Source organism: Capra hircus, chromosome 2, assembly GCF_001704415.2.
Source record: "Capra hircus breed San Clemente chromosome 2, ASM170441v1, whole genome shotgun sequence".
Lineage (NCBI taxonomy): Eukaryota > Metazoa > Chordata > Mammalia > Artiodactyla > Bovidae > Capra > Capra hircus.
In genome coordinates, this window is record NC_030809.1 from 51,146,024 (window position 1) to 51,172,497 (window position 26,474).

Sequence of the window (26,474 nt, forward strand, 5' to 3'; positions counted from 1 at the left end):
CTTCTTGCCCTAATGCAGTTCTGCTGCTTTTCTTTAGCAGAGTGAGGAGCCTTTCTGGTGCCCCAGATAAAGAATCAGGATGTGGCCTATTTACTTATTTTAATGCGGGGTGGGGGGGAGGGTTCAGGGAGGGTGACAAGAGATACATCTGTTTAGATATCTGACAGAATTCTCCCACAATATTTTGTTCCCAAAGAAACTTATTAGGGAGCGTGACTTGAAAGTTCATTACTGTCACCGTCACAGAGGCTAGTGTTATCTCTGGCCTCTATGCTTGCAATGGCTTGTGTGAAAATAAATCAGCAACATGCAGCCAAATACAGAAAACAGATGCCTTGTTGATTGTGCATAAGACTCCAAGGCAGGGTCAGCCACAGGCTAAACTATTAGTTAGCTAATGTTAGTCTCTGACAGCCTCCGACTTCTTTTATTAGTCTCCTTCTCTGCTTTCATGGTATCACTTTCTTATTCTCTTATGCTCTAATTGGCCCAGAGCCCCTGCGTGGGCCTGCCTGCTTTGGCAGTGCTCTGTACTCTGAACCTTGTAATTTTTCACAGCCGTCAAACCTCCTCTCCTTTAGACTGTCAGGTGGAAATGTGATCTCAAATACTTTCTTCTCAGGTGTACTAAGGAACTAGTACACTAGGATTTGAGTAGAGTTTAATGTGCCTGACCTTCCTGCCTTCCATTTTCATAGGGGAAAAATAATTTCCATACAAAGCAAAAGGTTAATGATAGCAAATCAGTCAGAATAACTGTAGAAAAGTTACTTTGTGCAGTGTGAGTTATACATCAGTCATGGTGACCAACACATCTCAATGGCTTAAGCTAACAGAGGTCTATTTCTCATTCCAAATTGAGTTGTCAGGGTTCTCTGATCCCTGGAGTCCTTCAGAAACCCAGGAACCCAAACTGAGAGCAGCCACCATTTCAGACATGGCCAGCTGCTGTGCTCACCATGCCAAAGGAAAGAAAGCTCTTGAAGGCACTCGCATTGGCAATGAATTGTCCCACCCAGACGCGACACATTCTGAGGGTCTCTGGAAAGACAGGAACATTGTTGACTATCCTTACTTATTCAACTTTTATTCTCAATAACCAGCACAGTTAGTGTTTATTAAGGTGAAGTTATTTCCAGAGAGTCTGATTTCTTTGGGGTTTACCTTGGTCTGTCTGAAAGAAAATAAATAACAAAACTCATAACGTAAAGCCTGTAGGCCTCCACACTCAGTCTGATATCCCTGGGATGCTGAGGTGGGAGGAACCCAAAGCCCTTTGAATCTACCTGAGGAGAATAGCATTCCGGGGGAGATTCTCACGGTGGGTCAGGTTCATGAATGTCACATTCCTTCAGGGAAATAGCCTATACAGTTGCTCCTTTTCCACTGCTTGGCACATTGTACTGTGTTGAGTATCTGTTGACTAACTCATGAGGACAGCCCATGGCTTATGGTCTTTTTTTTTTTTTTTTTTTTCTTTTCTGGACTCTTCTTTAAGTATCAGAAGATGACACTGATGACATTTTACAGAGCAATCACTTTTTTATGTGTGCTGGTATAATGGGGTTTTATTAAATGTGTATTTCAATCATGTAAATTTAGCCATATATAAGTAATTTGTGTATATGAATATGTGTGTGTGTGTGTGTACAGGAAAAATAGAGAAGAAAAAAAGATTTAAAAAAATACTAAGATATACAGTCTAAGTAATTCTGCTTGCTATTCTATTTACTGAGATTATGCTTTTAAGCGCAAGTAAGATGAAAAACTCTAATCTACTGTGGTCTCAGTTGAATATGACTCTCAGTGAGAACTACTCAGCCTATTGGATGCATTTCTAATATTCAGATTTATGGCCATTTTTCTATACAACTTGGCTCCTGACTATATGCCAACTGTTTCATTGGCATAGACCCAAAGAGCCAGAGACCTTGTGCTGGAGGAAATCCTGGCTATATTGGGGCTCTCTGTGAGGTGGTATATTTGTTTCCTGAATGGTGTAATTTTGACTGTGTGGGCTTTGCCTAAAACCATCTTTAAGGTCTTACATCTCCTGTAGAATGAAACTCCACAGCGTTCTTGTTCCTTAGAAAACTAGATTCATTAGTGAAGACTCCCTGACTTTCTGTAGTCTATTTTAAGTTAATCAAAATTATTTTGCTTTGTCTCCTAATGTGGGTCTAGAGTTACATTGAATCTGATATACCATCCGAAGATTAAATATGTCCATGGGAGTTTATGTGTTGCTTTTGCACGTCACAAAGCAGATTAACATGACTTTCCCATCCTTCTCTCCAGAGTGCCTACCGCATGTTTACAAACAACACATGTTTGAAGCACATGATCACCAAAGTCCGGCGGGACACCCACCACTTTGAGCGCTACCAGCATAACCGGGACCTCGTGGGATTCCTCAACATGTTTGCAAACAAACAACTGGAGCTTCCAAGGGGCTGGGAAATGAAACACGATCATCAGGGCAAGGTAACTTGTAGGAGTGGCCGTGGGGAAGCCGCCACATGACTGTGCAATCTTGTGACTTTGGCACTTGGCTCTACCCATCAGGTGAGGGCTGAAAGTCCTTTGTGAGGGGAAAAATTCCATCTCCTGCTTCAAGGGAAACCTGGACAAACAGATTGTTTGTTACCATCAGCAGTTGCTACCCTCTTTTGAAGTGGTATATGCAGTGTATGGGAGTCAGGGCACTTGATGGGCAAAACACCCACTTTGCATGGACATTCTTTGAACTGTAATCTCTCACCATTTTCTACTGTTTAGATAAGAGGTTTCTTAGGCAATGATACTTCCCTCTCCTAGCTGTGTTGTGGATAGTTGAATACAAGTTGTGGCATTGTTTGGAGAAGGTGGCTAGGAGGTTGCTAAGCAACAACACAAGGTGTGTCTGTGACACCATCCAGGTTTGGGCCTTAGTCTTGTTGGTTCAAAACCCTGATTTTGTTAGCATGTTAAACAAGATTCAAAGATTGATTAATTTCTGATGAGAAATACTTAACTCTCGCACAGGCCAGGTAACCACATCTGCACTTCCTTCTTAGACAAATGAATCAGAAAGCTGGGTAACTATCAAGAGGTTGTCTTATGAGTAAGAAATCAAAGTGAGAAAGTTAGTAATTCTTATTAAGGTGTTTCTCAGCCAAGATTTTGTTTATTTGACTCTTGTTCAGCATGTACTAGGAGCCATGAACTGTTTAAGTTCTTTATGTTTAAGCTCTCCACAATAACTCTAAGTTAACTCTAACTCTAATAACAACAGTAAGAGAGTACTGTTGTTATTATTGCTATTTACATATGCAGAGTTCAGGTGCAGAATGGTTCAGTGACTTGCCCAGTGACTAGGGATGGGTAATATCTGAGCTGGGCTCTAACCCATGCAGTCTGGTTCAAGGGTCCTTGCTCCTAACCACCCTATTATGCTCTCCAAGTATCGAGAAACCAACCGACAGTTTTCCTGTCTGTAAAAATACTTGAAATACATGACTTGTAGTGTGGGGAGGATTACGTTGACAAAATATTTACAATAACTGTACCTGACTTTTTCACTCAACAAATATTTATTGAACACCTGTGCAAAACAGAGCAGCCAACAGCTCCATAGAATTGCCTTTCTGATGGAAAGAGATGGCCAATGGACAAGTAAATACCAGACTCGCTAAGAGCTGATTAAAGTTTTGATTTAAAGAAAAGCAGGATATGGGGTCTAGGAAAAGGCAGGAGTGGAGAGTTATTTTATAGAGGGTGTCTGAGGAAGGACTCACAAATTAACCTCTGCATGCACACAGACGTAAATTAAGTGAGAAATAAACCATACCAGGGAAAAGCATTCAAGGTGAGTGGAATGTGGAAAGTACTCAATGCATTCCATTCTTCCCTAAAGTACCCTCTAGGAAAAATACCACAGTGTATCTTGCTCATCCCAAACTCAGTTTCCAGCAATCTTATCTGAGAACTTAGCAGCAGTCAAAATTGATATTACAAATTGCATGGATACATTTTAATGCGTGGGAGGAACCCTCAGACTTTCGCTGAAACTACTGACCTGAGTTTTGTAAAATTTTTAGTAAACCTCTAATTCTCAGCCCAGAGAAGATTAGAAGGTAAGCATGAAGTTCAGAATAGATGAAAGAGAATGGATTTGTAATTAGGTCCCTAAACCACAGGTAGAATAGTGGTATATCAGTTAGGTGGGATGGCAGGGAAGCCTTTCCAGGACACGGGGAACCTGCAGGGACACTTAGCAGTTCCCGTGCTCTCTCTTTCCCGAGGAGGATGTCACTTTGCTGGTGCCGAGTGTTTGTAAACATTCTACTAAATGGAAATGCGCAGGTAGTCCAAGAAAGGGCGATGGAAAATACTGATGGTATTATACCTGCATGTATAAGAGCATTAGCAGACCAAGAATCAGCTCTGCTCTCAACTCTGACAGTTTTTTTCCTGATGTCATGGGGTTCTATACTCATTAGAAAACCACAGGTCCAGGGGAAAACCCAAGCTGAGATAATGCTGCATGTATTTCTGTTCTGTGCAGAGACTTAACATGTTAAGTCATTTTGTATCCTTAGCTGAAGGGAATCGGGAACTTATCATGCAGACCTGGAAGGGAAGTTTCCCTTCTTGCCAGTCATAACTTGCCAGACATGCTTCAGGAGAGAGCTTCTTATTAATAACACCTGAACCTTGAGAAGAGTTTAAGTTGAACTTAGAATACTATTTAAGATATGATGTATTCTTAAGAACGAGTTCTGTCTCATAGCTTTTATAAAAGTTTCGATGGTTAAACAGAGGTAAACATTATCTCAACTGTGTGGGTAACATAACCATCTATCCTCTTTCCTGAGGGTTTGGACTCATGTGGGGTTTCAGCCTAAAGTTGTAAGCATTGTTAAGAGCATTGAGTGTGAGTTGGGAGATAGCTGACCTCACAGGTTGCTGGTGACTTTCCTTTTCAATGATGTGTGGCACGGAAGATGTGGAAGGACCCCTGGCCTTGTGGACAGAATGAATTACCAGACAGGCCTGAAAGATGATCACTTTAGCCTGATTCCTCTGCTTTGTGCATTTAGACTTTAATGAGATTTTTAGCTAAGCTGGATACCTTAATGAAAGCAGGTGTATCTCCCTGTGCTTCCCATCATCCTTTCTTTACAAATGACTGACTTCCAGTAAACAAAAATAGCTTTAAAGAACATCTGGGAGAGGCTCTTGCTGTGGCTGTACTTTAAAAATCATAGCTCCCATCCTTTGCCGTTAACAGGTTTTCTACTAGCCTGAAATTTTAACTACCCCTTTTTGATGTATTGCTTTACCTCTATAATGTTTAAAGGGAGTAAACTTTTTTCCCATTTAATATAGCATCAGAAGCTATTAAATACTATGAGTTTTTTTCCCCAGAGTGATGACTAATTTCTAGAATTGACATGGAATAGAATGACCAAATCCTCACCTGCATGAAAAGACATGGTTCTTATGAGAAATGTTGTCAAATATAGCTGCTCAGGACTATGAAATTTGGCTCCATCTTCTTTTCTCAAGTGCACCATCTTCCTGTGTTTTCATTAATTTTGCCATTCACCACACTTCCGAATGCCTGCCATAAGCATGCCACTGTGATAACTATGCTGCAAGCTCACAGTGTAGTATTATGTAGTGTGTGCCACTAGATAGGTGCTGGATGTGGCTATGCATTTAGATTAATTCCTTCCATTCTCAATGCAACCTTGTACATAACTGCTATTTTTAATCCATAGTTTTTGGAAGAGGAAACTGAAGCGCAGCATGGCTCAGTGAGCTCACCAAGATCCTATAATTAGTGTGTGGTAGAATTGGATTTGACTTAGTCCATCCAGATCCAGAGTCTGTGCTGTCACCCTGCCTCTCACCAGGGAGGAGGTGAATACACATCTTCTAGCTCTTACAGGGAAGGCAGTAAACGGTGCTCTGGGAGCATGTGGCATGGTCTCCTACCATGGTTGAGAGTGTGGGGGCTTTCATACACACCATTGAAGGGCAGCAGAGTGGCTGGATTGCTCTTGCCTCTCTAGGCATAAGTGAGTCCCCACAGTCCCTCTTGCACTGTTTCATGATGCCTATACCTATGTGTCTCATGGTGCTGCTGTTAACTTGTTTTGTCTTCCCAAGCAGATGATCCCCTCCTTGAGAGTTCTTCTGTTTATTTTTTTAAATTACTCCCTCTTCAACCCCAGAGCCATTTGTATAGAAGATTCTCAAAACAGGTTTGATGAAGGAATGAAAATTTGTCATCTGTAGATTCCTAGTTTTTCGGTGATATCTGCTTTGGACAAACAAGCAAGCTTCCAGGCTCTCTCCCCATTGCCACTTGCTCCTCCTTCTGTGCACTCACTGGAAATAGCTCCTAGGATTTGCCTGGTTTGACCTTTCTTATTCCATGTGTTGTCTTGGATTTTTCACATTGCATGTTTGAACAGGGTAGTGATTATGCTGTACTACAGTTTAGCTGTCTCCAGTTTGGAAGAGACTTTTCTTCTAATTACTTAAGGCCAAGGGTTTAAGTTGGCTGAGATTTCACAAAATTCTAGATCTGTGTGCTGTTAGGGGGAGTTCTAGGGTGAAAAATGTCCTTGACTTGCATGAAAGCAGAGAAGTAAAATATTCTTTTAACATTGACTATGAATTAAAGAGTAAGAACAACTATCAGGCCTTCTGGGTAAGATGATAACGATGGTGGTAGCAGTGATGACACCTACATTTATTGGGCTCAATCCATGTGCCAGGCACTTAACTAGGTATTTGTGCATGGATTATTTTATTTCAACCTCATGGCAGTTTCTGAGGTGGGTATTATCATTATTGTTCACATTTTAATTGAAATTTGTGTGTGTGCATGCGTCTGCTAAGCCGCTTCAGTTATGTCTGATTCTTTGCGATCCTATGGACCGTAGCCCACCAGGCTCCTCTGTCTATGGGATTCTGCAGGCAAGAATACTGGAATGGGTTGCCATGTCCTCCTCCAGGGTACCTTCCTGACCCAGGGATCAAATCCACATCCCTTATGTCTCCTGCATCAACAGTCAGGTTCTTAGAATGTGTGTATAATAAGCAAGTGAGGAATTCAGGATTCTGACTTTAGGAAGGTGTCTCTTAACCACTGCACTCTATCGGGAGGGATTATCTTTGAAAATGAGATATACTTTATCATTCCGAGGAAGAAGAGTTATAGTCCAGGTGTTGGGATTACTGGTATCCTTCAAAGCTGAGTCATACAAATAGGTTTTGATTAGATTATAGGTATTTTATCAGATGACACTCCACCAGAAACACATTCATGACTTCATGCTTAAATACCATAGATCTAGGAGCTAAAAAGGGAAGCCTAGTCTTCCTCTAATTCAACCTAATAGGTGTGGGATTTCTCTTGCTGGAGAGAATGTTTTAAAATTATATTATGGTGATGGTTGCACAATCCTATGTGTATACTGAAAACAGTGGATTGTACTGTTCAAATGGGTGAATTGTATAGTATCTGGGTTATATCTCAATAAAACTATTTTTAAAAAGCAGTAGGTTAAATTAGAGGAAGACTAGGTTTCCCTTTTTAGCTCCTAGATTTTATAGGTCTTTGATTCTTTAGTCTTAAGGATTAGATGATATAGTTCTACTTTTAATTACATTTGGAAAGGTATCTTATTCACAATTCCACACTGTGTTTTAATTAGTATTTTATTTCACTACTTGATTTTCTTAATTATTTTTATCCTAGCAATTAATCCAAGTTTTATTTTATTCAGGATAGTCCTCTATCCTGAGACTATGATTAACATCTGTATATACATATCTGTTGAACCTAAAGTCTAGGATTTCAACTAACATACAGGACACATTTTGACTTGTCTTATTTGAAACAAAACATTTAAGCAAAGAAAGTAGGCCAGTATAGAAAGAAAATCTCTTCTTTCTTCTATTGTAATAATTCTTAAACTTTTGTACACTCTCAGGACTGTGGAAAAAAAGGGTAATTTGGGATCTGGGTTACAGTGTTGATATAAACTTTTTATATTTATGCAAGAAATATGCGTCAGTAGTATTACAATGTGACTTGGTTAAAATGCTTCTGATTCTTGGCTGGGTTTGATCATTAGTATGTGCTCATGGGGATAATATATCTGTAGACGATTATGAGTTTTAATAAGGAAAACCAAATGTTACTTAACATAGTAGTGTCCGTTCTTTCTGCCTTACTTTTATTCTTTCCTCCTTTCTTCTTTCTTTTCTTCCTCCCTCCCTTCTTCACTCCTTTCTCTTCTTCCTTCCCATTGTTAATTTGAAGAATTTGAGGAAATTATGCTGCAGTGGGTCAGGATTCCTGGATCTATCACTGTCTGATCTACTTCTACAAACCTCAGTTTTCTCTAAAGTGAGCGTTAGCAACCTGTCCTGTCCAGCTCCTGGGGCTGTGGTTGGCATCCACTTAGATAATCATGGGATAACAAATGGAAGAAAAACAATTAGGATTATAATTAACACAATTTACTCAGTAATTGACTTATTACTTATAGTGTAGAAAATAAAAGCAGTACAATTACAAATCTCTATGGAGTTTTATTACTTAGTTTTGGGGAAAAAATATGGATTATGCAGACACCTACAGAATAAAATGGACCACATGGCACACTAAGTCAGGAATGCTACTCACCTGGTTATTCCTACCCAGTCACTAAAATCTTGATTTAATGATTAGGTAGAAGCAAAACTCTATCTAGAACAATAATTAAACAGTTTCAATTTAGACTTTTATGAAAATGATAAAGATTTGTTATTGATGGCTGAATCCTTATCTAATGGGAGATACACAGTGACTTATCAAAGATGCAGTGTAGAACTAGTGTAGTGTCCCATGCCTGCTGTTAACAGCCTGCTGATCTCCCTTAACCAAGGTGGTCCAAGAAAATGATTTTGCCACAATAGGGGTCACTTTACTGTTCTTGCTCCTTTTGTCCATATTGTTCTTGACCAGTGCAGGGTAGTCTGCCCGCAAGTGTTTGCTTCTGCCTGAAACCTGTATAATGACCCAGAGCATTATCAGTTTCTCTACGAGTCCTCTGTTATTGTGGTCTCTCTGCTAGATTTGTCTCTTGCTAGATTACTGGTCTTCTTCTGTGGTGGTTACATACTCTGTAAGCTATGGTCATGAAGATAGCATTTTAGAAACATCCTTCACAAGAGAAGTAGCTTTCTTCTTAGAACCAGAACTGAAATCAGATCCATGCATTTGCACGGAATCATGCCCTTTCAGTGTAAAGCCACTAGGCACCCTCCCCAAGACTGTTCTACTTCAGTGCCTCTGATCTGTGTTATGAAAACACAGAATAGGCATCACGCACTAGTATAGATGCAGAATGATATTTCTGGAATGGAAAACCTGGAGAGTTCATAGTAAAGACTGGCTTTGAACTGAACCCTAAATGATAAGTAGGATTTTTATAAAATTAGATTGTGAGGGAGAGAAAACAGGGCCTGGGAAATGAAGGAAAACACCTAACGTAAAGAAATGGAAAAAAGAACACATCCTGAGTGGGTATGTTTGGTTCCTTTGAAGAAGGAATGGGACAATGTTGAGAAACCCTGTATTAGACACAAGCACACACACACAGAGCCGATGGTATAAGATCCAATACAAAACCCAGCAGGCTCACGACTCAAGACTCAAGAAAATGCCCATGTTCCTACTCAGTCAGGCCAAAGCAGGTCCCTCTTACTCAGACTTTTGACCTTCAACGATTTTATGAGGCCCACCCACATTGGAGGGCTTCCCAGGTAGCTCAAATGGTCAAGAATTGCCTGCAACTCAGGAGACCTGGGTTTGATCCCTGGGTCGGGAAGATCCCCCGAAGGAGGGCATGGCAACCCACTCTGGTATTCTTGCCTGGAGAATCCCATGAACAGAGGAGCCTGGAGGGCTACATTCCATGGGGTCGCAAAGAGTCAGACAGGACTGAGTGACTAACACTCTCATTTACACCCACATTGGGGAGGACCGTCTGTTTAACTCAGGCTACTGATTGAAAGGTATCTCTTCCAGAAACACCAACAGACACATCCAGAATATTGTTTGGCACCCACTGGCCCAGTTAACACAAAATTAACCGTCACAGATCAATATCAGTGAAGTAAAATCTGTTGAAGCACTATTGCAGAGAGTTAAGGATAACAGAGAGAATGATACAAAAGACATGGACAGTTAGAAAGTTATGACAAAGCTTGATATTTCCTAAGTTTATATAGTGAACTTATTGTTTGGTTTAGTTTTTGGAAAAAGTTTATTTATTTTTTGTCTCCCCTTTCAGATGGCAAATATGGAATAACCCTTTTTCCTGCTTCTTTGTTTTGTACTGTCAAACAGTAGAGTACTGTGGGGCACTCTCACAGGTGCTTTCCCCAGATCATTCTACCTGAGCCTAAATTGAAATGCTAAGAAACTTTGGACTTTAAAAAAAAGTGATATAAATGTTATGGGTTCTTTAAAGAAAGATGTAAAATGGTAACCATCTGTCTACTTAATGTGAAGCATCCTTTCCCAAAGGTTTCTAAAGCCAAGCTTTGTAACTCTAGGACGTTGTGACTTTGGATGTCAGATTGGGGAGTTGAGTATCAGCATGGTCTGAATATTCACCTTAGCAAATGGAATGACCATGGCAAGTAGCAGTTATGGTTAGGATAGATTTTTAGAAGAGAGAAGATATTTGTACCATGAAAGTTACCACGGTCCTAGCCTGCCTAAGGATTCTCATTTTACCATATTCTAATAGCCTATGTGGCTAGAGAAGTTGCCCAAGTGATGACATAGACTTTGGTTTTAATCCTATATGAAGCTCATGGCCACAGTTTATTAGGTCAGGTTCATCTTAATGAGTATAATGCAACTTAATATGTGGAGGTTTCAAGTGAATCCCAAAAGTCTTTTAGCTGAGTAAGTTCTACACTTAGAAAACTATGTTTTTCTTTCTTTTTTTGTGTCTATTAGAGCACTGCATTTCTTATTTTTGTGGTACATCTCTTTAATTACTTTGAAACAACTAACAACTTTATGGTGGTGATCTGGTTTCAGTCAGTCAGTCAGTCAGTTCAGTCACTCAGTCGTGTCCGACTCTCTGCGACCTCATGAATCGCAGCACGCCAGGCCTCCCTGTCCATCACCAACTCCCGGAGTTTACCCAAACTGATGTCCATCGAGTCGGTGATGCCATCCAGCCATCTCATCTTCTGTTGTCCCCTTCTCCTTCTGCCCCCAATCCCTCCCAGCATCACAGTCTTTTCCAATGAGTCATTTCTTCGCATGAGGTGGCCAAAGTATTGGAGTTTCAGCTTTAGCATCAGTCCTTCCAAAGAACACCCAGGACTAATTTCCTTTAGAATGGACTGGTTGGATGTCCTTGCAGTCCAAGGGACTCTCAAGAGTCTTCTCCAACACCACAATTCAAAAGCATCAATTCTTTGGTGCTCAGCTTTCTTCACAGTCCGACTCTCACATCCATACATGACCACTGGAAAAACCATAGGCTTGACTAGACGGACGGGTGATCTGGTTTAATCACCTCCAATTACATAGCATTCCAAGTAGAAATGAAATTAACCTTTAAATAGCACACTTTAGAGGATCTCTTGCTAATTTGTAAGGGGTACAAACTTGTTAGACCAAAAAGTAACCCATGCAAATGCACATAGCGGCTGAAATGAAGAATCTTCTGAGGCTGTATACCTTTCTGAATGAGAGAATAGAGCAGAGTTTGGTTTTGCGAATGTATTTTTTAATAAAATGCTAGTACCATGGAGTCTTGAAGGAACTGCTCAAGTATGAAGATGGCCTTTGCCTTTTGCTTTTAAAGAGTTGTCCTCTGACCAGCATTGGATCTTTATAAAAAAATGTGGTATATTATCTTCAGATTTCATGGTAATGCCCTTCTGTATTACCTAAAATGTACTGATTTGGATAACTTCATTCTTGGTTTTCTGTAGTGGTAAATGCTTAGCAACCAGCTCCTCAGGGGTGGTGGGGAAGAGGGCTGATCTGTAGCATTTGCCATTTTCCATGGTGTAAATTCTCTCACCATAGCCAGTTTCAGGCTGTCAGCATCATCATCAACCAGCTACCATAATTCCTTGAAATTTCACCATGAGTTCATGGAATCTGGTCCAAGCCATCCCCAGCATGTCACTGGCTTCCCTGTATTATATGTCTTAACACCTAAATACCACCACTCCCAACACATAAAATCTGCTTCCCCCCTTCCCCGCCCTGCCTTGAGCTAACATTTATACATGAAGTATGGGGAATGTTTTACTTATCCACATCTACTAACTGATCAGCTGTTTCCAGAACTCTAATCCAGTGCCTTGTGTCCCTGTTTTTCTCTTCTATTGACTTTAGCTCTCTGATTATAACAATTTAACAAAATAACTTTCTTTAACTTTTTTGTGATTGATACAGATGCCATGAGATATTTAGGACCACTCATTCCTTCAAATGAACCAAATGGTAGAAGATGTTAGCATGACTGTTTTTTACTTATAATAAACTATGTCATTCAGGTCTTTTCATCTATCATTTGGTAACAGAGATCTGTCTGGGATATAATATAGAGAAAATAATACCATGTTTATTCCTTATAATTGGGGAAATGCTAGAGAGGGGACCAGGAGCTGAGAGGAGATTTATATTTTAGAAGGGAGAGAATGTGCGGGTAAATTAAAATCTTTATAGAAATTAGATTACAATTAACTTTTTTAAGATTTTATAGAGTTGATAAACTAGAAGTTAGAACAGATTCAGTATGTAGCACTTCTAATCTTTAAATTGTTGTTCTTTTAGGGAAAGAAAGAAGATCTGATGTCTTTCTGTAGCATAGTTACAAGTGCTTTTTGTTTTATTTTGTTTACATGGTCTTTTAATATGGATTCCTGGTTTGGCAAAATGTTAACTGGAAACAAATTCAAACTTCTGTGACTTAGATTTGTTGAGCCTGAGGTTGGTATTTCTTCACAAATACTGATGGCTTTTTCTTTTCTTAAAATAATAGAAACTTAAAAAAAGAATTGTGTAAAGAGAGAAGTATATTTTGTTTGGCCTCACTAAAATACCACTTGGCTCCAACCAGCTCATATTTTCTGACTCTGACCATGCCCTGAAGCAGTGAAAGGGTAGACGTTTTTAAAATGAGATTTGAATTTGGATATTTGCATTCCTTTCAGTTTTTTTTTTTATTATATTGTTAGTTCTAGCTGGTCCAGCACGGGGAAGCTTGAGTGGATTTCCTTAATGAAACTTAACAGTAGAGACTCTATGTTATCAAAATTTGCTTAGCTAGTGGCTAATCTGAAAAAGATTCATTTTGGGATACAATTGCTTTTTCGATGTCTGCATTCTCAACATACTGTTTACTCAGGCAGTATTTATTAATACCTGGTAGAAAATTTCATAAGTAAAAGCAGACCACTCAAGAATGATGACATAAAAAGTGACCCAAATTAAATTAAAAAAAGAAGAAAAAAAGTAGTCAGTTTTGTTACTGACTTGAGCTACTTAGGATATCCTGTGGGAACGCAATCTACTTTTGTGACATAATTGATTTGTGCATCACAAATAGAAATGGCAAGCCTAAACTTTGGGTGGTATTTGTTTATGCATTCCCCTTCATGTTAAAGTAGAAAACATTTTCCACAACTCAGTTGGGATTTGAGTCATCTCCTTTGTGTGGATGTAGCAAAGCACTGTCCAGGATCACACAGTTAACAGAGAGAGCACCGCGCATGCTCAGAGAAGCTGCCCTCAGCCAGAGCTAGTGCACTAGCCGTGGCTTCCATACAGGTCTTAATACGGACTTTCCCCCAAGTATCTGGCAGACTTAAAAAACTCATGTAAACAATATACACATTCCATCTTCTCTGAATCTGAGCCCCTTGTGGAATACAGACTAGCACCTCTCGCCACCCACAGCGCTGTCTCCAGCAGGGGAGCAGTCCGTGGACTGTGCGGAGGAAGCACCGTTTGCTGTCCAGCATCAGCAGTGGGCTTGTCAGTGCTGAATGTTATTGTCGGCCTAATTCAATAAATATGTAAATATTTCTCTAAACTCAAGTACTGTGTGAGGTGTGAGGAGAGTGAGAAGAACATCAAAAGGAAAAACAGGAGGAAGAAAGAATGGGGAAAAAAAGAGGAGAAATAAGATGAGAGGGGAAGGAGGCACTGCTCACTGGGCTTTGGAGTCAGGAAGATGGATTCAAATCTCAGCTTTATACTTTCCCAGCCCTACGTTTCACTTAAACCTCGAACCATTACCCAACTGTATTGAAGGTGAACAACAGTAAGACATCATCACTTATGAAATAATGAAAAATCTTATTTATAATGGTGGTGGCTGGCTTTTGTGTTCATCTGTGCTGAGACAGTGCATCAGTTAGGATTTGGTTTGGCTACCCTGTGACAGAAACCTATCCGAAGTTTAAAATGCAAGATTTTATTCTCATATATGAAGTTCAGAGGTAGGCAGCCTGTAGGTTTTAGGGTGGTTCCTTATGTTGTAAGAGCCTAGCTCCTTACAGTGTTTTTGCTTAGCCACTCAGTCTTACTAAAGCCAAACTCTTCAAGGTTCAGTACGGCTGCTGGAGCTCTGTATGGTTCACATCTTTGTTTTAGGAAGCTAAATGGATGAAGAACAGAAGGAGGACTTCACCTTGTGAAAATCTCCTTGTAAGGAGGTTGTCTGGAAGTATCACGTGGCACACTGTTTACATCTCATTGGCCAGAACTTAATCTAGGCCATACAGAGCTAGAAGGAGCCTGGGAAGTACAGTTTTACTGGTTCTCCATTTTTTTGAGCTTGGTGTATAGACTGTAGGGAGAAAAATTATGATCTTTAGAAAAATGTCTCAGAAGTTAAAACTGTTATTAGTAATAATAATAGTAATAATAGTAAGTCACATTTAAGGGGTCACAGAGACTATGTTCAAAAATTTATATGAACCATCTCATTTTACCTTTCTTTGATGTAGGCATTACTGTCCCTATTTAACAGAAAAGAAATTGTGGTTTAAAGAAGTTAAGTAGTTTGCCCAAGGTTATGTCACTAGTAAGTGGTGGAGTTAGGGCTCAGACCCAGGCTTGTCTTTCTGGATCGCAAGCATTTAATCACTACTTTGTCTTCAACTTCTCAGGTTTTAACTTGGTAGTTTATACATGTCCATTTGAGATATTTTGAAACCTTCTATCTTATTTGTGGTTTTGTAGTCTTCAGTTCTCCACGTGTTTTACCCCACACACACACACACACTTCTCTCATTTATTTTTCTCAAACTTGTCAGTCTTTCTATGCTTATGTTAAAAAAAAATGTGATTTTTAATACTTGGTTAGTTCATTGTCATTTGTCTTCTTGTATTTTGGTCAAGAGTCTGCTATTCAAGTTTTTGGAAGTTTATTTTCTGAGCACTCTCTTTCTCCCAGACATAACCCTAAAAGCTATCAGAGAGAACAGGGTGAGTAAGGAGTCCCTACCCTGAAGGCATTCACAGCATAATTCTTTAGAGAATGGATTTTAGACAAGCCTCTTAACATCAAATTATACTGTGACACTCCATGTAAATCACAACTGACCTAGATGTACACACCCATTTGTCCTTACAATTACAAGTGCATCATTGTTACCTCTAAATGGCCACCTGCACCTTCAAAACATGCCTAAGAAATTAGGTAGAGTAAGTAGGCAATTCTATTTTCATACTCTTTGCATATTCCCCTTAGTATGGTTCATATTATTGTTGTAAGTAATAAGAGCTTAATCTTCTTAAAGAGGATGTGAAATTGATATGATATTATTTTGAAATGTCTACTTATAAAAATAATTGAATTTCTATTTTATGACATTTTAAATAGTAGCAGAAGTAATATCCAGATGTTGATTAGAAGCTCAAATCAAACAGGAACTGGTGTTACGTTTGAGACCAGAGCCTATCAGTACAAACTTGTGTAGGGTTTACAATTGATGTACTTTTTTTTAACAGGATCAGAGAAGTAAAACATTCCACCTGGTAGGTCATGAAAAAAGGGAACATTACCCAGGGATATAAGGTTGATGACACCATCTCCTACACGACTTCCATTTAATCTAATCTTTGTACCTAGAAATCAAACATTGAGAAAAGGGCCAACAGGATTCTGGTTCTGGTTATTTCTCTGCTTTGTTTCTTCTAGTGCACTTTCTGCTTAAAGTTATTTTTTAAGGAAGTCATTTTCTGCCTGTTTGGGAGCTACTTACAAATTATTGTGCCCTGTTTCCTAATTCTGTATCTACAGAAACATTTTGTTTCATAATGGAAAGGTGATTTTTTTAATTGGCATAAATATACCATCTGCCCCTGGGATTTATCTAGATGTATTATTTCCTAGTCTTTAAGGTATAATACTTTGTTAAAGGAGCTCCATCAATTTGAGTTGTCAGTTCTATTTTGCTCATTTAGGTTATTTGACATATAGCTTGTGTCCTGACATTTTAATCAGTAATGAGTTTCCAGGCTTTCCTAAAAGTCGTTTTTATCTTTGATGACCTAATTAACTTTACCTGGTCATGGAAAACTTACATTTTCAATTGTCCTTGAGATAATGGGCTTCATTATTGCTTTGAATGAATTTTTCTTTGAAAACTTACTACCATTTGGTTCTTACTGATAATGAAAAATAGCTCTTGGGAAGAGCGTTAGAATTAAAAAGGATTTTTAAAGACCTTTCTACATTGCTTGCAGACTTTCCTGCGAAACTGAGGGAAATGGCTTATGCTCATTCATGATTTCATGTCACTAGGGATTCTGCAGTAAATGTGTCAGACATGGTTTCCTCCCTCCTGTCACATTATGGGGGAGAAATGTTTGTTATGAATGAGGGAGAGAGGGAGACATGTTTTTATAAGAAATCTGTAGCCCAGAGAACTTAAGTGATTTGCCCAGAGTCATTGAACGTGATAGAATTTAGATGTGTGACTGATGATTAAACTGGAAGAGCAAATAAGAAGACTTTAAAGAGTCTTAGAAAAGTGACCAAAGGGTTGGAATTTGTTGTTGTTGTTGTTGTTGTAGATAACAGGTAGCCAGTAGAGGGTTTGGATTGGAGTGGAGATATAGTCAAAGCTTTTAGGAAAATATATTCTCATAGTGAGGTGCCAGTTCAGTGAATCAAGGTTGTTAGAGATGTGAAATAACTAATAGACTATTAATAATTTTACATTTAAGAGAAAGTCCTGAAATAATGGAATGAATGGTAGCCAGGCTGGGATGGGAGAAATAGAGGAGACTCTATATTGGGAAAATGGGGGGAGGACTTGGTAGCTGATTCCATAAAAGGAAAAGAGAAGTCAATGATGTTTGAAAGAACTTGGTAATATCCATAACAGTATGCACTTAGCATCAATTAAGAGAAGCCCAAATGTCCAATCAGGTGATTTTTTTTCCAAGATCCTGACTTTGATAACTGTCTCTTAAGAGTATTTCCTAAACACAGGGACCATGTTCCTTCCTGCTCTCTTCACTCTGAATTCAGTCTAAGCGTCGCTTCCTGTGTTCTGGTCTGTCCTGAGGGAGGAAGGAGTAATTCTCCCAAAGATTTGAAGTTATGAGAAAACAGAGCTAAGGTTATTGCTCCAAAGTGGGTCTCTTCCTGAATGGTGAAACGATAGGACAAGTCTGTAGCATGTATGGACTGTTCACTCAGTGGATTGCTTCCTAGGCATTTTTTGTTGACCACAACTCCCGAACCACCACTTTCATCGATCCCCGACTCCCGCTTCAGAGCAGCAGACCCACGAGCGCACTGGTGCATCGGCAACACCTGACCCGGCAGCGCAGCCACAGCGCAGGCGAGGTGAGTCCCAGCTGCAGCAACTGACCTGTTGGTTGGTAGGAATGCAGGATGTGGGATTTATTGAATTCCGCTGGCTCTTTCTTATTGCTTTGTTTTTCTAGTTTGAGACTATCATTTGGAGGCTGAAAACTACTGGAATGTTGACAGGGCTTCTCTGGAAACAGAACCTAAATTGCAAGTTTAAAAGTAAGACATTAGAGGAAAGGTTGAAGAAATTAGATTTTTTTTTTTTTAAAGTTCAGTGTGGGTGATGAGAGAAGATTCATAATGCAACAGTGTTCAAGAGAGGGTGATGGGGAGCCCTTTGGCATACCTGGTAGCAACTTCATAGGAAGAAATGAACATAGCTTTTGCTCCGTCACTCAGTCATGTCTGACTTTTGCGACTGTAGCCTGGCAGGCTTCTCTGTCCCTGAGATTTTAATTGGGGATTAAAATTGGATTAAAGGTAGGGAAGTCTCTTAAGTGAGGATTGCTGGATTAGATGAAAATCTCCGGCCTAGGCTATGAGGTTGTGATTCTCTCTAATCTTCTTTAAAATTAGGGTGTATATGAGAGTTGATTTCTATACATGAAATGCCCAGAGAAAATGGGCAGAATTTAAAGCTCTACTGTACTCTACTTTGCTGGTTTGCAGTGACCCTTGGTAACCACATGAGGGCTCTCCAATAACCTAACCAAAAAAGAACAGAAAAAAGGAATACTCTCTTTCTGTTTCCCTTTTTCGGTTGCAGATTAAATAAATAAAAGAGGAATGTTTTATGTCAAATATTTTCTCCTCAGTACAAGACAAGAGGGCAGTAGAGGGTGAGATGGTTAGGTAGCATCACCAACTAACTCAATGAACATGAATTCGAGCAAACTCCAGGAGATAGTGAAGGACAGAAGAGCCTGATCTGCTATACACAGCACATGGAGTTGCAAGAGTCAGACATGGCTTAGTGACTGAACAACAGCAACGATAGACTTATGCTCTGAATGTCATGTATCATCACGTTATATACATTGTTTCTAAAATTCCCTTAGACAAGTAGAATTAAGATTCTTTTCCTGCATTCCTTTTCCAGGTTTTGTCTATGAGCATATCATCTCTTCAGTATTATATTGTATGTCAAATATTTTTGTAGCTTCTATTATAAGAAAAGATTATGAATGCAATAAATAACTGGATTTGATTTAGCAGAATTCCACTCTTGGAATTTCCCCTCATGATTTACATACTGGCTCTAAGGATCATATGTGTTTGCTGGTTAAAAGTGCAGACATAGACGAGTACACACAAGAAGCTCATATAAAAATGATACATCAATATATTGCAGGATGAGGTATGCACAAAAATATGTATGTTTTATGAGTAGCTAATAAATCTCTACCTGGCTGTCATCTAAACCATTAGTGGTAACCTGGACGATGCTGATACATTCACCTAAAAAGCAGTATAGACCTCTCACCTTTGGACTTTGTACATCATATGTAGCATAGTAGGGCCGTGCCTGGTTTTATCACACAACCTGTGCCCTTTAGACACTTGCCTTATCTCCACTTCACCATATGATGCTGACTGTTCAGTCTGATCAGAACAATGTGCAAGAGATTAGTAACTTTATTTATATTTTCTTTCAACTCCTCTGCCTCAGAATTTTAGTTATTTTCATGGTCTAGTAATAAGGATGCTAAGGTCCACCTTAAAATTTGAATGAAAATTTTTCTTCTTATGGATGGAAACTGAGCAGTGGGACTAAGATGACCCTATAAAGTCTCAGCATTTAGCCCCAGCATTGTTAAACCTTTGAGGTAAATGTGCCTTCTGGCCCAGCTGTTGGAAGCACGCACATCCTGTAGTAACTGCACATCTATCATGCCTTGCCCACAGTTTGACGGTCTGGTTTGAGGAAGCAGGGTGTCAAGAAGAACTTTGGCTATTCTAGGAAATGATGACAAAAGGCACCCTACTGACAGAATGGAAAGTGTATATTGGTAGATTGAAACGATAAGTTTGGTGAATGATGAACAAGATAGAGTCAATGACCAAAATCTCCCCCAAGAGGAGATTTCATTGGCTTCATATATATATATTGGCTTCATTTCTCAAAGCCAATAACTCAAGAGAAGGGCAGTGGGAAAATTCTAGTTACATTCACAAGTCTTCCAGCCATTCTCTTAGACTCATTTAGCAAATATTCCAGGTAGTAGAAATTTGGATATCTCTTCCTTCCAAAAAATGAATACTTATTGAACACTAGTAGTGTAGAAACTTGGTTAATGTGAGGTATACACAAAAATGACATGTGTCCCTGAGTTCTTACTAAGGAGAGAATATATAAAACTAACTATAATCCAGATGAATAACAATACAATTGAAAAATGCTTTATAGACTGTTAATAATGGCAGCTGCTTTAATGTCCCCCAAGTGCTATGGCAGTCAGAGAAGGTGGCATTTGACATCAGCTTGAAGGGAAGGGAAAGCTTTATTGAGGAGAGGCTGTTTGAACTGCACTTTGAAGAATGAGTGAGAACATTTTGAAGAATAAACAGGCAGTGAAGGACGGGGACAATGTTTCCACTTTAGGGCCTTTAGAAAAACCCTCACCAAACACCTGACTGAAGCAGTGTGATAAAATGATTATGAGGCTTTGAGTGGGTAGGAGTAGAAACTGTATTTTAAAAGTACTGATTTACTAAGTAGTGCTGGAAAACTGGACAGCTACGTATAAAAGAATGAAATTTGAACACTTCCTAAAAACATACACAAAGATAAACTCAAAGAAACTGTAAAACTCTTAGAGGAAAACATACATAAAACACTCTTTGACATAAATCATAGCAGATCCTCTATGACCCACCTCCTAGAGTAATGGGAATAAAAACAAACAAGCAGGGCCTAATTAAACTTAAAAGTTTTTGCACAGCGAAGGAAACTATGAACAAGGTGAAAAGAAAATGCTCACAATGACAGAAAATAATAGCAAGTGAAAAAACTGACAAAGGATTAATCTCCAAAATATACAAGCAACTCATTCAACTCAATACCAGAAAAACAAACAGCCCAATCCAAAGGGGGGCAGAAGTCCTAAACAGACATTTCTCCAAAGAAGATATACAGATGGCTAACAAATACATGAACAGATGCTCAATATCACTCATTATTAGAGAAATGCAAATCAGAACTACAATGAGTATTACCTTACACCAGTCAGAATGGCCATCATCAAAAACTCTGCAAACAATAAATGCTGGAGAGGGTATAGAGAAGAGGGAATCCTCTTGCACTGTTGGTGGGAATGCAAATTGATACAGCCACTATGAAGAACAGTATAATTAGTTCAGTCGCTCAACATGTCTGACTCTTTGCAACCCCATGGACTGCAGCAGGCCAGGCTTCCCTGTCCATCGCCAACTCCCAGAGCTTACTCAAACTCATGTGCATCGATCGGTGATGCCATCCAGCTATCTCATCCTCTGTTGTCTCCTTCTCCTCCCGCCTTCAATCTTTCCCAGCATCAGGGCCTTTTCCAGTGAGTCAGTTCTTTGCATCGGGTGGCCAAAGTATTGGGGTTTCAGCTTCAGCATCAGTTCTTCCAATGAATATTCAGGACTGATTTCCTTTAGGATGGACTGGTTGGATCTCCTTGCAGTCCAAGGTACTCTCAAGAGTCTTCTCCAACACCACAGTTCAAAAGCATCAATTCTTTGGCACTCAGCTTTGTTTATAGTCCAACTCTCATATCCATACATGACTACTGAGAAAACCATAGCTTTGCCTAGAGATACCTTTGTTGGCAAAGTAATGTCTCTGCTTTTGAATATACTGTCTAGGTTGGTCATAACCTTTCTTCCAAGAGGCAAGTGTCTTTTAATTTCGTGGCTGCAGTTACCATCTGCAGTGATTTTGGAGCCCAAGAAAATAAAGTCTCTCACTGTTTCCATTGTTTCCCCATCTATTTGCCATGAAGTGATGAGACCGATGCCATGATCTTAGTTTTCTGAATGTTGAGTTTTAAGCCAACTTTTTCACTCTCCCCTTTCACTTTCATCAAGAGGCTTTTTAGTTCTTCTCTTTCTGCCATTAGGGTGGTGTCATCTGCATATCTAAGGTTATTGATATTTCTCCCAGTAATCTTGATTCCAGTTTGTGCTTCATCCAGCTTAGCATTTCTCATGATGTACTCTGCATATAAGTTAAATAAGCAGGATGACAATATATAGCCTTGACATCCTCCTTTCCCAATTTGGAACCAGTCTGTTGTACCATGTCCGGTTCTAACTGTTGCTTCTTGACCTGCATACAGTATAGAGATTCCTTAAAAAACTAGGAATAAAACTACCATATGACCCAATAATCCCACTACTGACCATGTACCCTAAGGAAACTATAATTGAAAAAGACTCATGTACCCCACTGTTCATCACAACACTGTTTACAATAGCTAAGACATGGAAACAATTAGATGTCCATTGACAGATAAATGGATAAAAAAGTCGTGGTACATATACAGAGCAGAATATTACTCAGACATAAAAAGGAACATGCTTGACTCAGTTCTAGTTAGGTGGATGAACCTAAAGCCTGTACAGAGTGAAATAAATCAGAAAGAAAAAGACAGATATCACATATTGACACATATATATGGAATCTAGAAAGATGGTACTGATGAACCTATCTGCAGGGCAGCAGTGGAGACGCAGACATAGAGAAGAGATTTGTGGACCTGAGAGGGGAAGGACAGGGTGGGATGAATTGAGAGAGCAGCTTTGAGACATCTACATTGCCATATGTAAAATTAGATGGCCAGTGGAAATTTACTGTAGGATGCAGGGAGCTCAAATCTGGTGCTCTCTAATAACCCAGAAAGTAGAATGGGGTGGGAGGTGGGAGGGAGGCTCAGGAGGAGGGGACATACCTACACCTGTGGTTGATTCATGTTGATCTATGGCAGAAGCTAACACAATATTGTAAGTTGGAGAATGACCATTCTCCAATTAAAAATAAGTTAACTAAATTTTTAAAATATAAAAATAAAACAAAAAATCATTAAAAAAATAAATGTACAAATTTATAAATCCACAAAGTTATTTTGCCTCTTGTTCTCTTAACTCTCTCATATGATTGTTCTACTGTTGTCATGAAATACTTTTGTAACGTGGGGGGAAAATGCTCAAACAGAAGCTAAAGCAGTGTTAGAGTTTTCTGGTAAGACTATTAACAGGCATTTTTGTATATATGAGTTTCTAAGTCTATAGTAGGTGAAAAAACTAATTTGGGTTGGGGAAACCCTATTTAGCTCCTCCACACCTGCTATGATTAGCTCACTGGTGTGGGAGGTTCAAACCAGAAAGAGCTGTTGCTCTGGGTGCACTAATAAGCACGTAAAATTGCTTCTGAGGTGATAATACCCAACTCGGAAACCCTCACAAAGACTGCTGCTCTTCAGCTCCTCCTCTGCTGAGGCAAGGGATTCCCTGATTTGCTCGGCCAAAAGAAGGTATATCCTGGCACTGCCTCAGTGAATTCTGTGGCACCCAAGTGTTCTCCCTGATATATTGTTGCAGATCTGTGTTCTGTCAGGTAGAAGTTATTTCAGAGGAACATGTATTCAGCATCCACATCCCCACAGGCATATTGAGCTCCTTCTGTATGCTTGGTCAGTAGTCACAGCCCTGGCCCCTCTCAGGGACATGGATACCCCAACTCCTCCCCTCAATTCAGCAACTGAAGCAGAGCTTTTGAGAGTCCTATGTCCGCTCTTCAAGCTAGCCTCTGTTCTGATCATACTTAGCAATGCTTGTTGTCAGTATTCTGAACAACTTGGCTTAGGATACCGTTGTAAAGTATTCTGGGATTTAGTGTAGAACATAAACACTGCTTGTGTTTGCAGGTAGGAGAAGATTCTCGACATGCAGGACCACCAGTTCTTCCCAGGCCATCGAGCACGTTCAATACAGTCAGCAGGCCGCAGTACCAGGACATGGTTCCAGTGGGTATGTCATCTCTTCCCCACAGTCTTAACGTTGCTTTCATGTCAGTGTGTACCATGCATTCTCTGCTGATTCTTCCCTGCTGTCAGCCTGCTGCCTTTGCTCTGTACCGAGGAACAGTTGCATTATCCCTAAAAAACTGATTTGAGTATCAAACACTTATGTCTTATAAAATCCTGTAGGCTGAGAATTTTTATACTACTCTGCCTTTTCCATGTGAAGTCTTTATGCTAGACTCTTGAAGTTAAGGAAAAATAGGTTGTTAAAGCAACTGGATTGTGTGGCCATTTTAAATTAAGCATTTGGACAAACAGATATTTATTTACTATATATCCAATACTTGAGACAGAGTTTAAATGGTGTGTGAGCCTGTAGTAGTAATGATGGCACATTCTTAAGGGGTTTTGTGGCAAATTCAAGACAGCAAAAGCACAAAAATTGTGAAGTAAATATAAATGAATACAGGCCAGTAGGCCTAAAGAACAGTTTGAGTTGTTAGTAAAATGAAGAGGTTGAAGTAGATCAGTTTTCAAACCTGGAGCCCCTAAGGTAGATGGAATGGATAGGCTGGCAAATGGGCTGTTCCATCTTCAATTTGAGCAGCTCTTCATTTGTCTGGTTTTATCTTAAAATTTTTATTTTTTAAAGAAAGATTTACCATGAAATATAATGCAGTGCACATGGCCTAAGGAAGTTTGAGAACCACTGATAGAAAAAATTCTGAGTAGAAATAAAATAGTCTATATTTTATTGTATAATTACTAATTTGATGCTAAATACTACACATAGAATTTTTAAGTACTATAAAATTGTAGTTTAAAAATTATCTAGTCTCTGATCTTAGATGAAATATAAAAATCTAGTGATAAGATTTCAACTATAAAAGTGTGTTTATTATTTATATGTGGTGAAAAGTGCAGTTAGGACACGTTGAGTTTGATAATGAGATTCCATTTTAGCAGATAGTATTTTTTAAAATTTCATTCAAAATTTAACTAAAATAAGCATGATGTAGTTAAAATTTGAAGTGGCAGATGACCAGAGAATTGTGTTTCTTTTGACTGATGTTTTTAAGTAAGGCATGTTTCTTGATCGTATTTATGAATACAAGAGTAGTAACTGAACTAGAATCTCTGGTGTTTGAGGATCCAGATACTCAGTTCTGTGATTTAAATGTATCTGTATTTCGGATTAGAAGTAGAAATGTAATGAAGATGAATTATCTTAAGTAGGTAAGTTAGTTTTCTTGATAAAAGAATATGAGCAGAGCCTTTAATAAATGTTAATTACATTTAAAATTTCTATAGACATTAGCCAACCTTAACTAAGATATTGATTTTCCTTTTAAAATATTATGTACATAATTGATGATGCTGGTTGTATTGTAGCTGTTGGTGTAGTTGATTTGGTAAAGAGCTACCCTGTGACTTAGTGGCATTTATTTCCACCTAGAATTTGGGAATGGCTTGCCTCTGCATTTTAGTAGTTGCTGTTGGCAACTCTTGTATTTTAGCAACTCTGGCTCTGCCTCTTTACCCTCGTAGGTGGCTGACATTTAATCAGAAGATGGTTTTCCATTTCTAGCAGTTGCTTATGAGGTTGATTTTAGTAAGAAGTAGCAATAAGTCTCAGTGTCTAGAATCAGTAGTAGTATCAGTATCTAGAATCTTGCTGACAATCTCATCTTGCAATTTGATAATAAATATGGCTCATCAAATGAGTTTAATGAGTGTGTAAATCAATCATACCTAACATCTAAGTCCAATACTCATACAGCAGGCCAGACACAAGTTGGAATTTAGTTATCTATAGTGGTTCTAAGGGCTTCCCTGGTAGCTCAGATGGTAAAGAATCCACCTGCAATGCAGGAAGCCCTGGTTTGATTCCTGGGGTGGGATGATCTGCTGGAGAAGGGATAGGCTACCCACTCCAGTATTCTTGGGCTTCCCTGGTGGCTCAGACAGTAAAAAATCTGCCTGCAATGCGGGAGACCTGGATTCAATCCCTAGGTTAGGAAGATCCCCTGGAGGAGGGCATGGCAACCCACTCCAGTATTCTTGTCTGGAGAATCCCCATGGACAGAGTAGCCTGGTGGGCTACAGTCCATGGGATCTCAAAGAGTCAGACATAACTGAGCAACCAAGCACAGCACAGCACAGGGGCTCTGAACTATGACTCTGAATACAGGAAATATTAATCAGGAAAACAAAAGAAGTCTGGATTTATGTGAATAAAACTAACAACAGATTTGAAAATATTGTTACATACTATATATATTTATTTATTTATTTATATAAATATATATTTATATATTTATTTATTTATATAAATATATATTTATATATTTATTTATTTATATAAATATATATTTATATATTTATTTATATATATATTTTTTCCAGCTTACAATGACAAGATTGTTGCATTTCTGCGCCAGCCCAACATCTTTGAAATTCTGCAGGAACGTCAACCTGATCTTACCAGGAATCACTCACTCAGGTAACCAAAATATTGGTATTTAATTCAAGTTGCATAAGCCCCAACCATTAAATCTTCAGTAACACTGATAATCATCTTGGAAATTCACTTTTGCTTTCTGGC

At 39.0% G+C, this 26,474-nt stretch overlaps 1 protein-coding gene across 3 annotated transcripts in view; it reads left to right on the top strand.

Annotated features, from left to right (window-relative positions):
- The window catches only part of HECW2 (HECT, C2 and WW domain containing E3 ubiquitin protein ligase 2), a 451,986-nt gene that overhangs the window by 348,714 nt on the left and 76,798 nt on the right, over positions 1 to 26,474 (top strand). For all 3 annotated transcript variants that reach the window (XM_018061392.1, XM_018061400.1, XM_018061404.1), the window contains 4 exons: positions 2,299 to 2,484; positions 17,763 to 17,897; positions 23,774 to 23,876; positions 26,276 to 26,372. In XM_018061392.1, the coding sequence (XP_017916881.1) occupies positions 2,299 to 2,484; positions 17,763 to 17,897; positions 23,774 to 23,876; positions 26,276 to 26,372 (521 nt within the window). The remainder of the gene's footprint in view (positions 1 to 2,298; positions 2,485 to 17,762; positions 17,898 to 23,773; positions 23,877 to 26,275; positions 26,373 to 26,474) is intronic.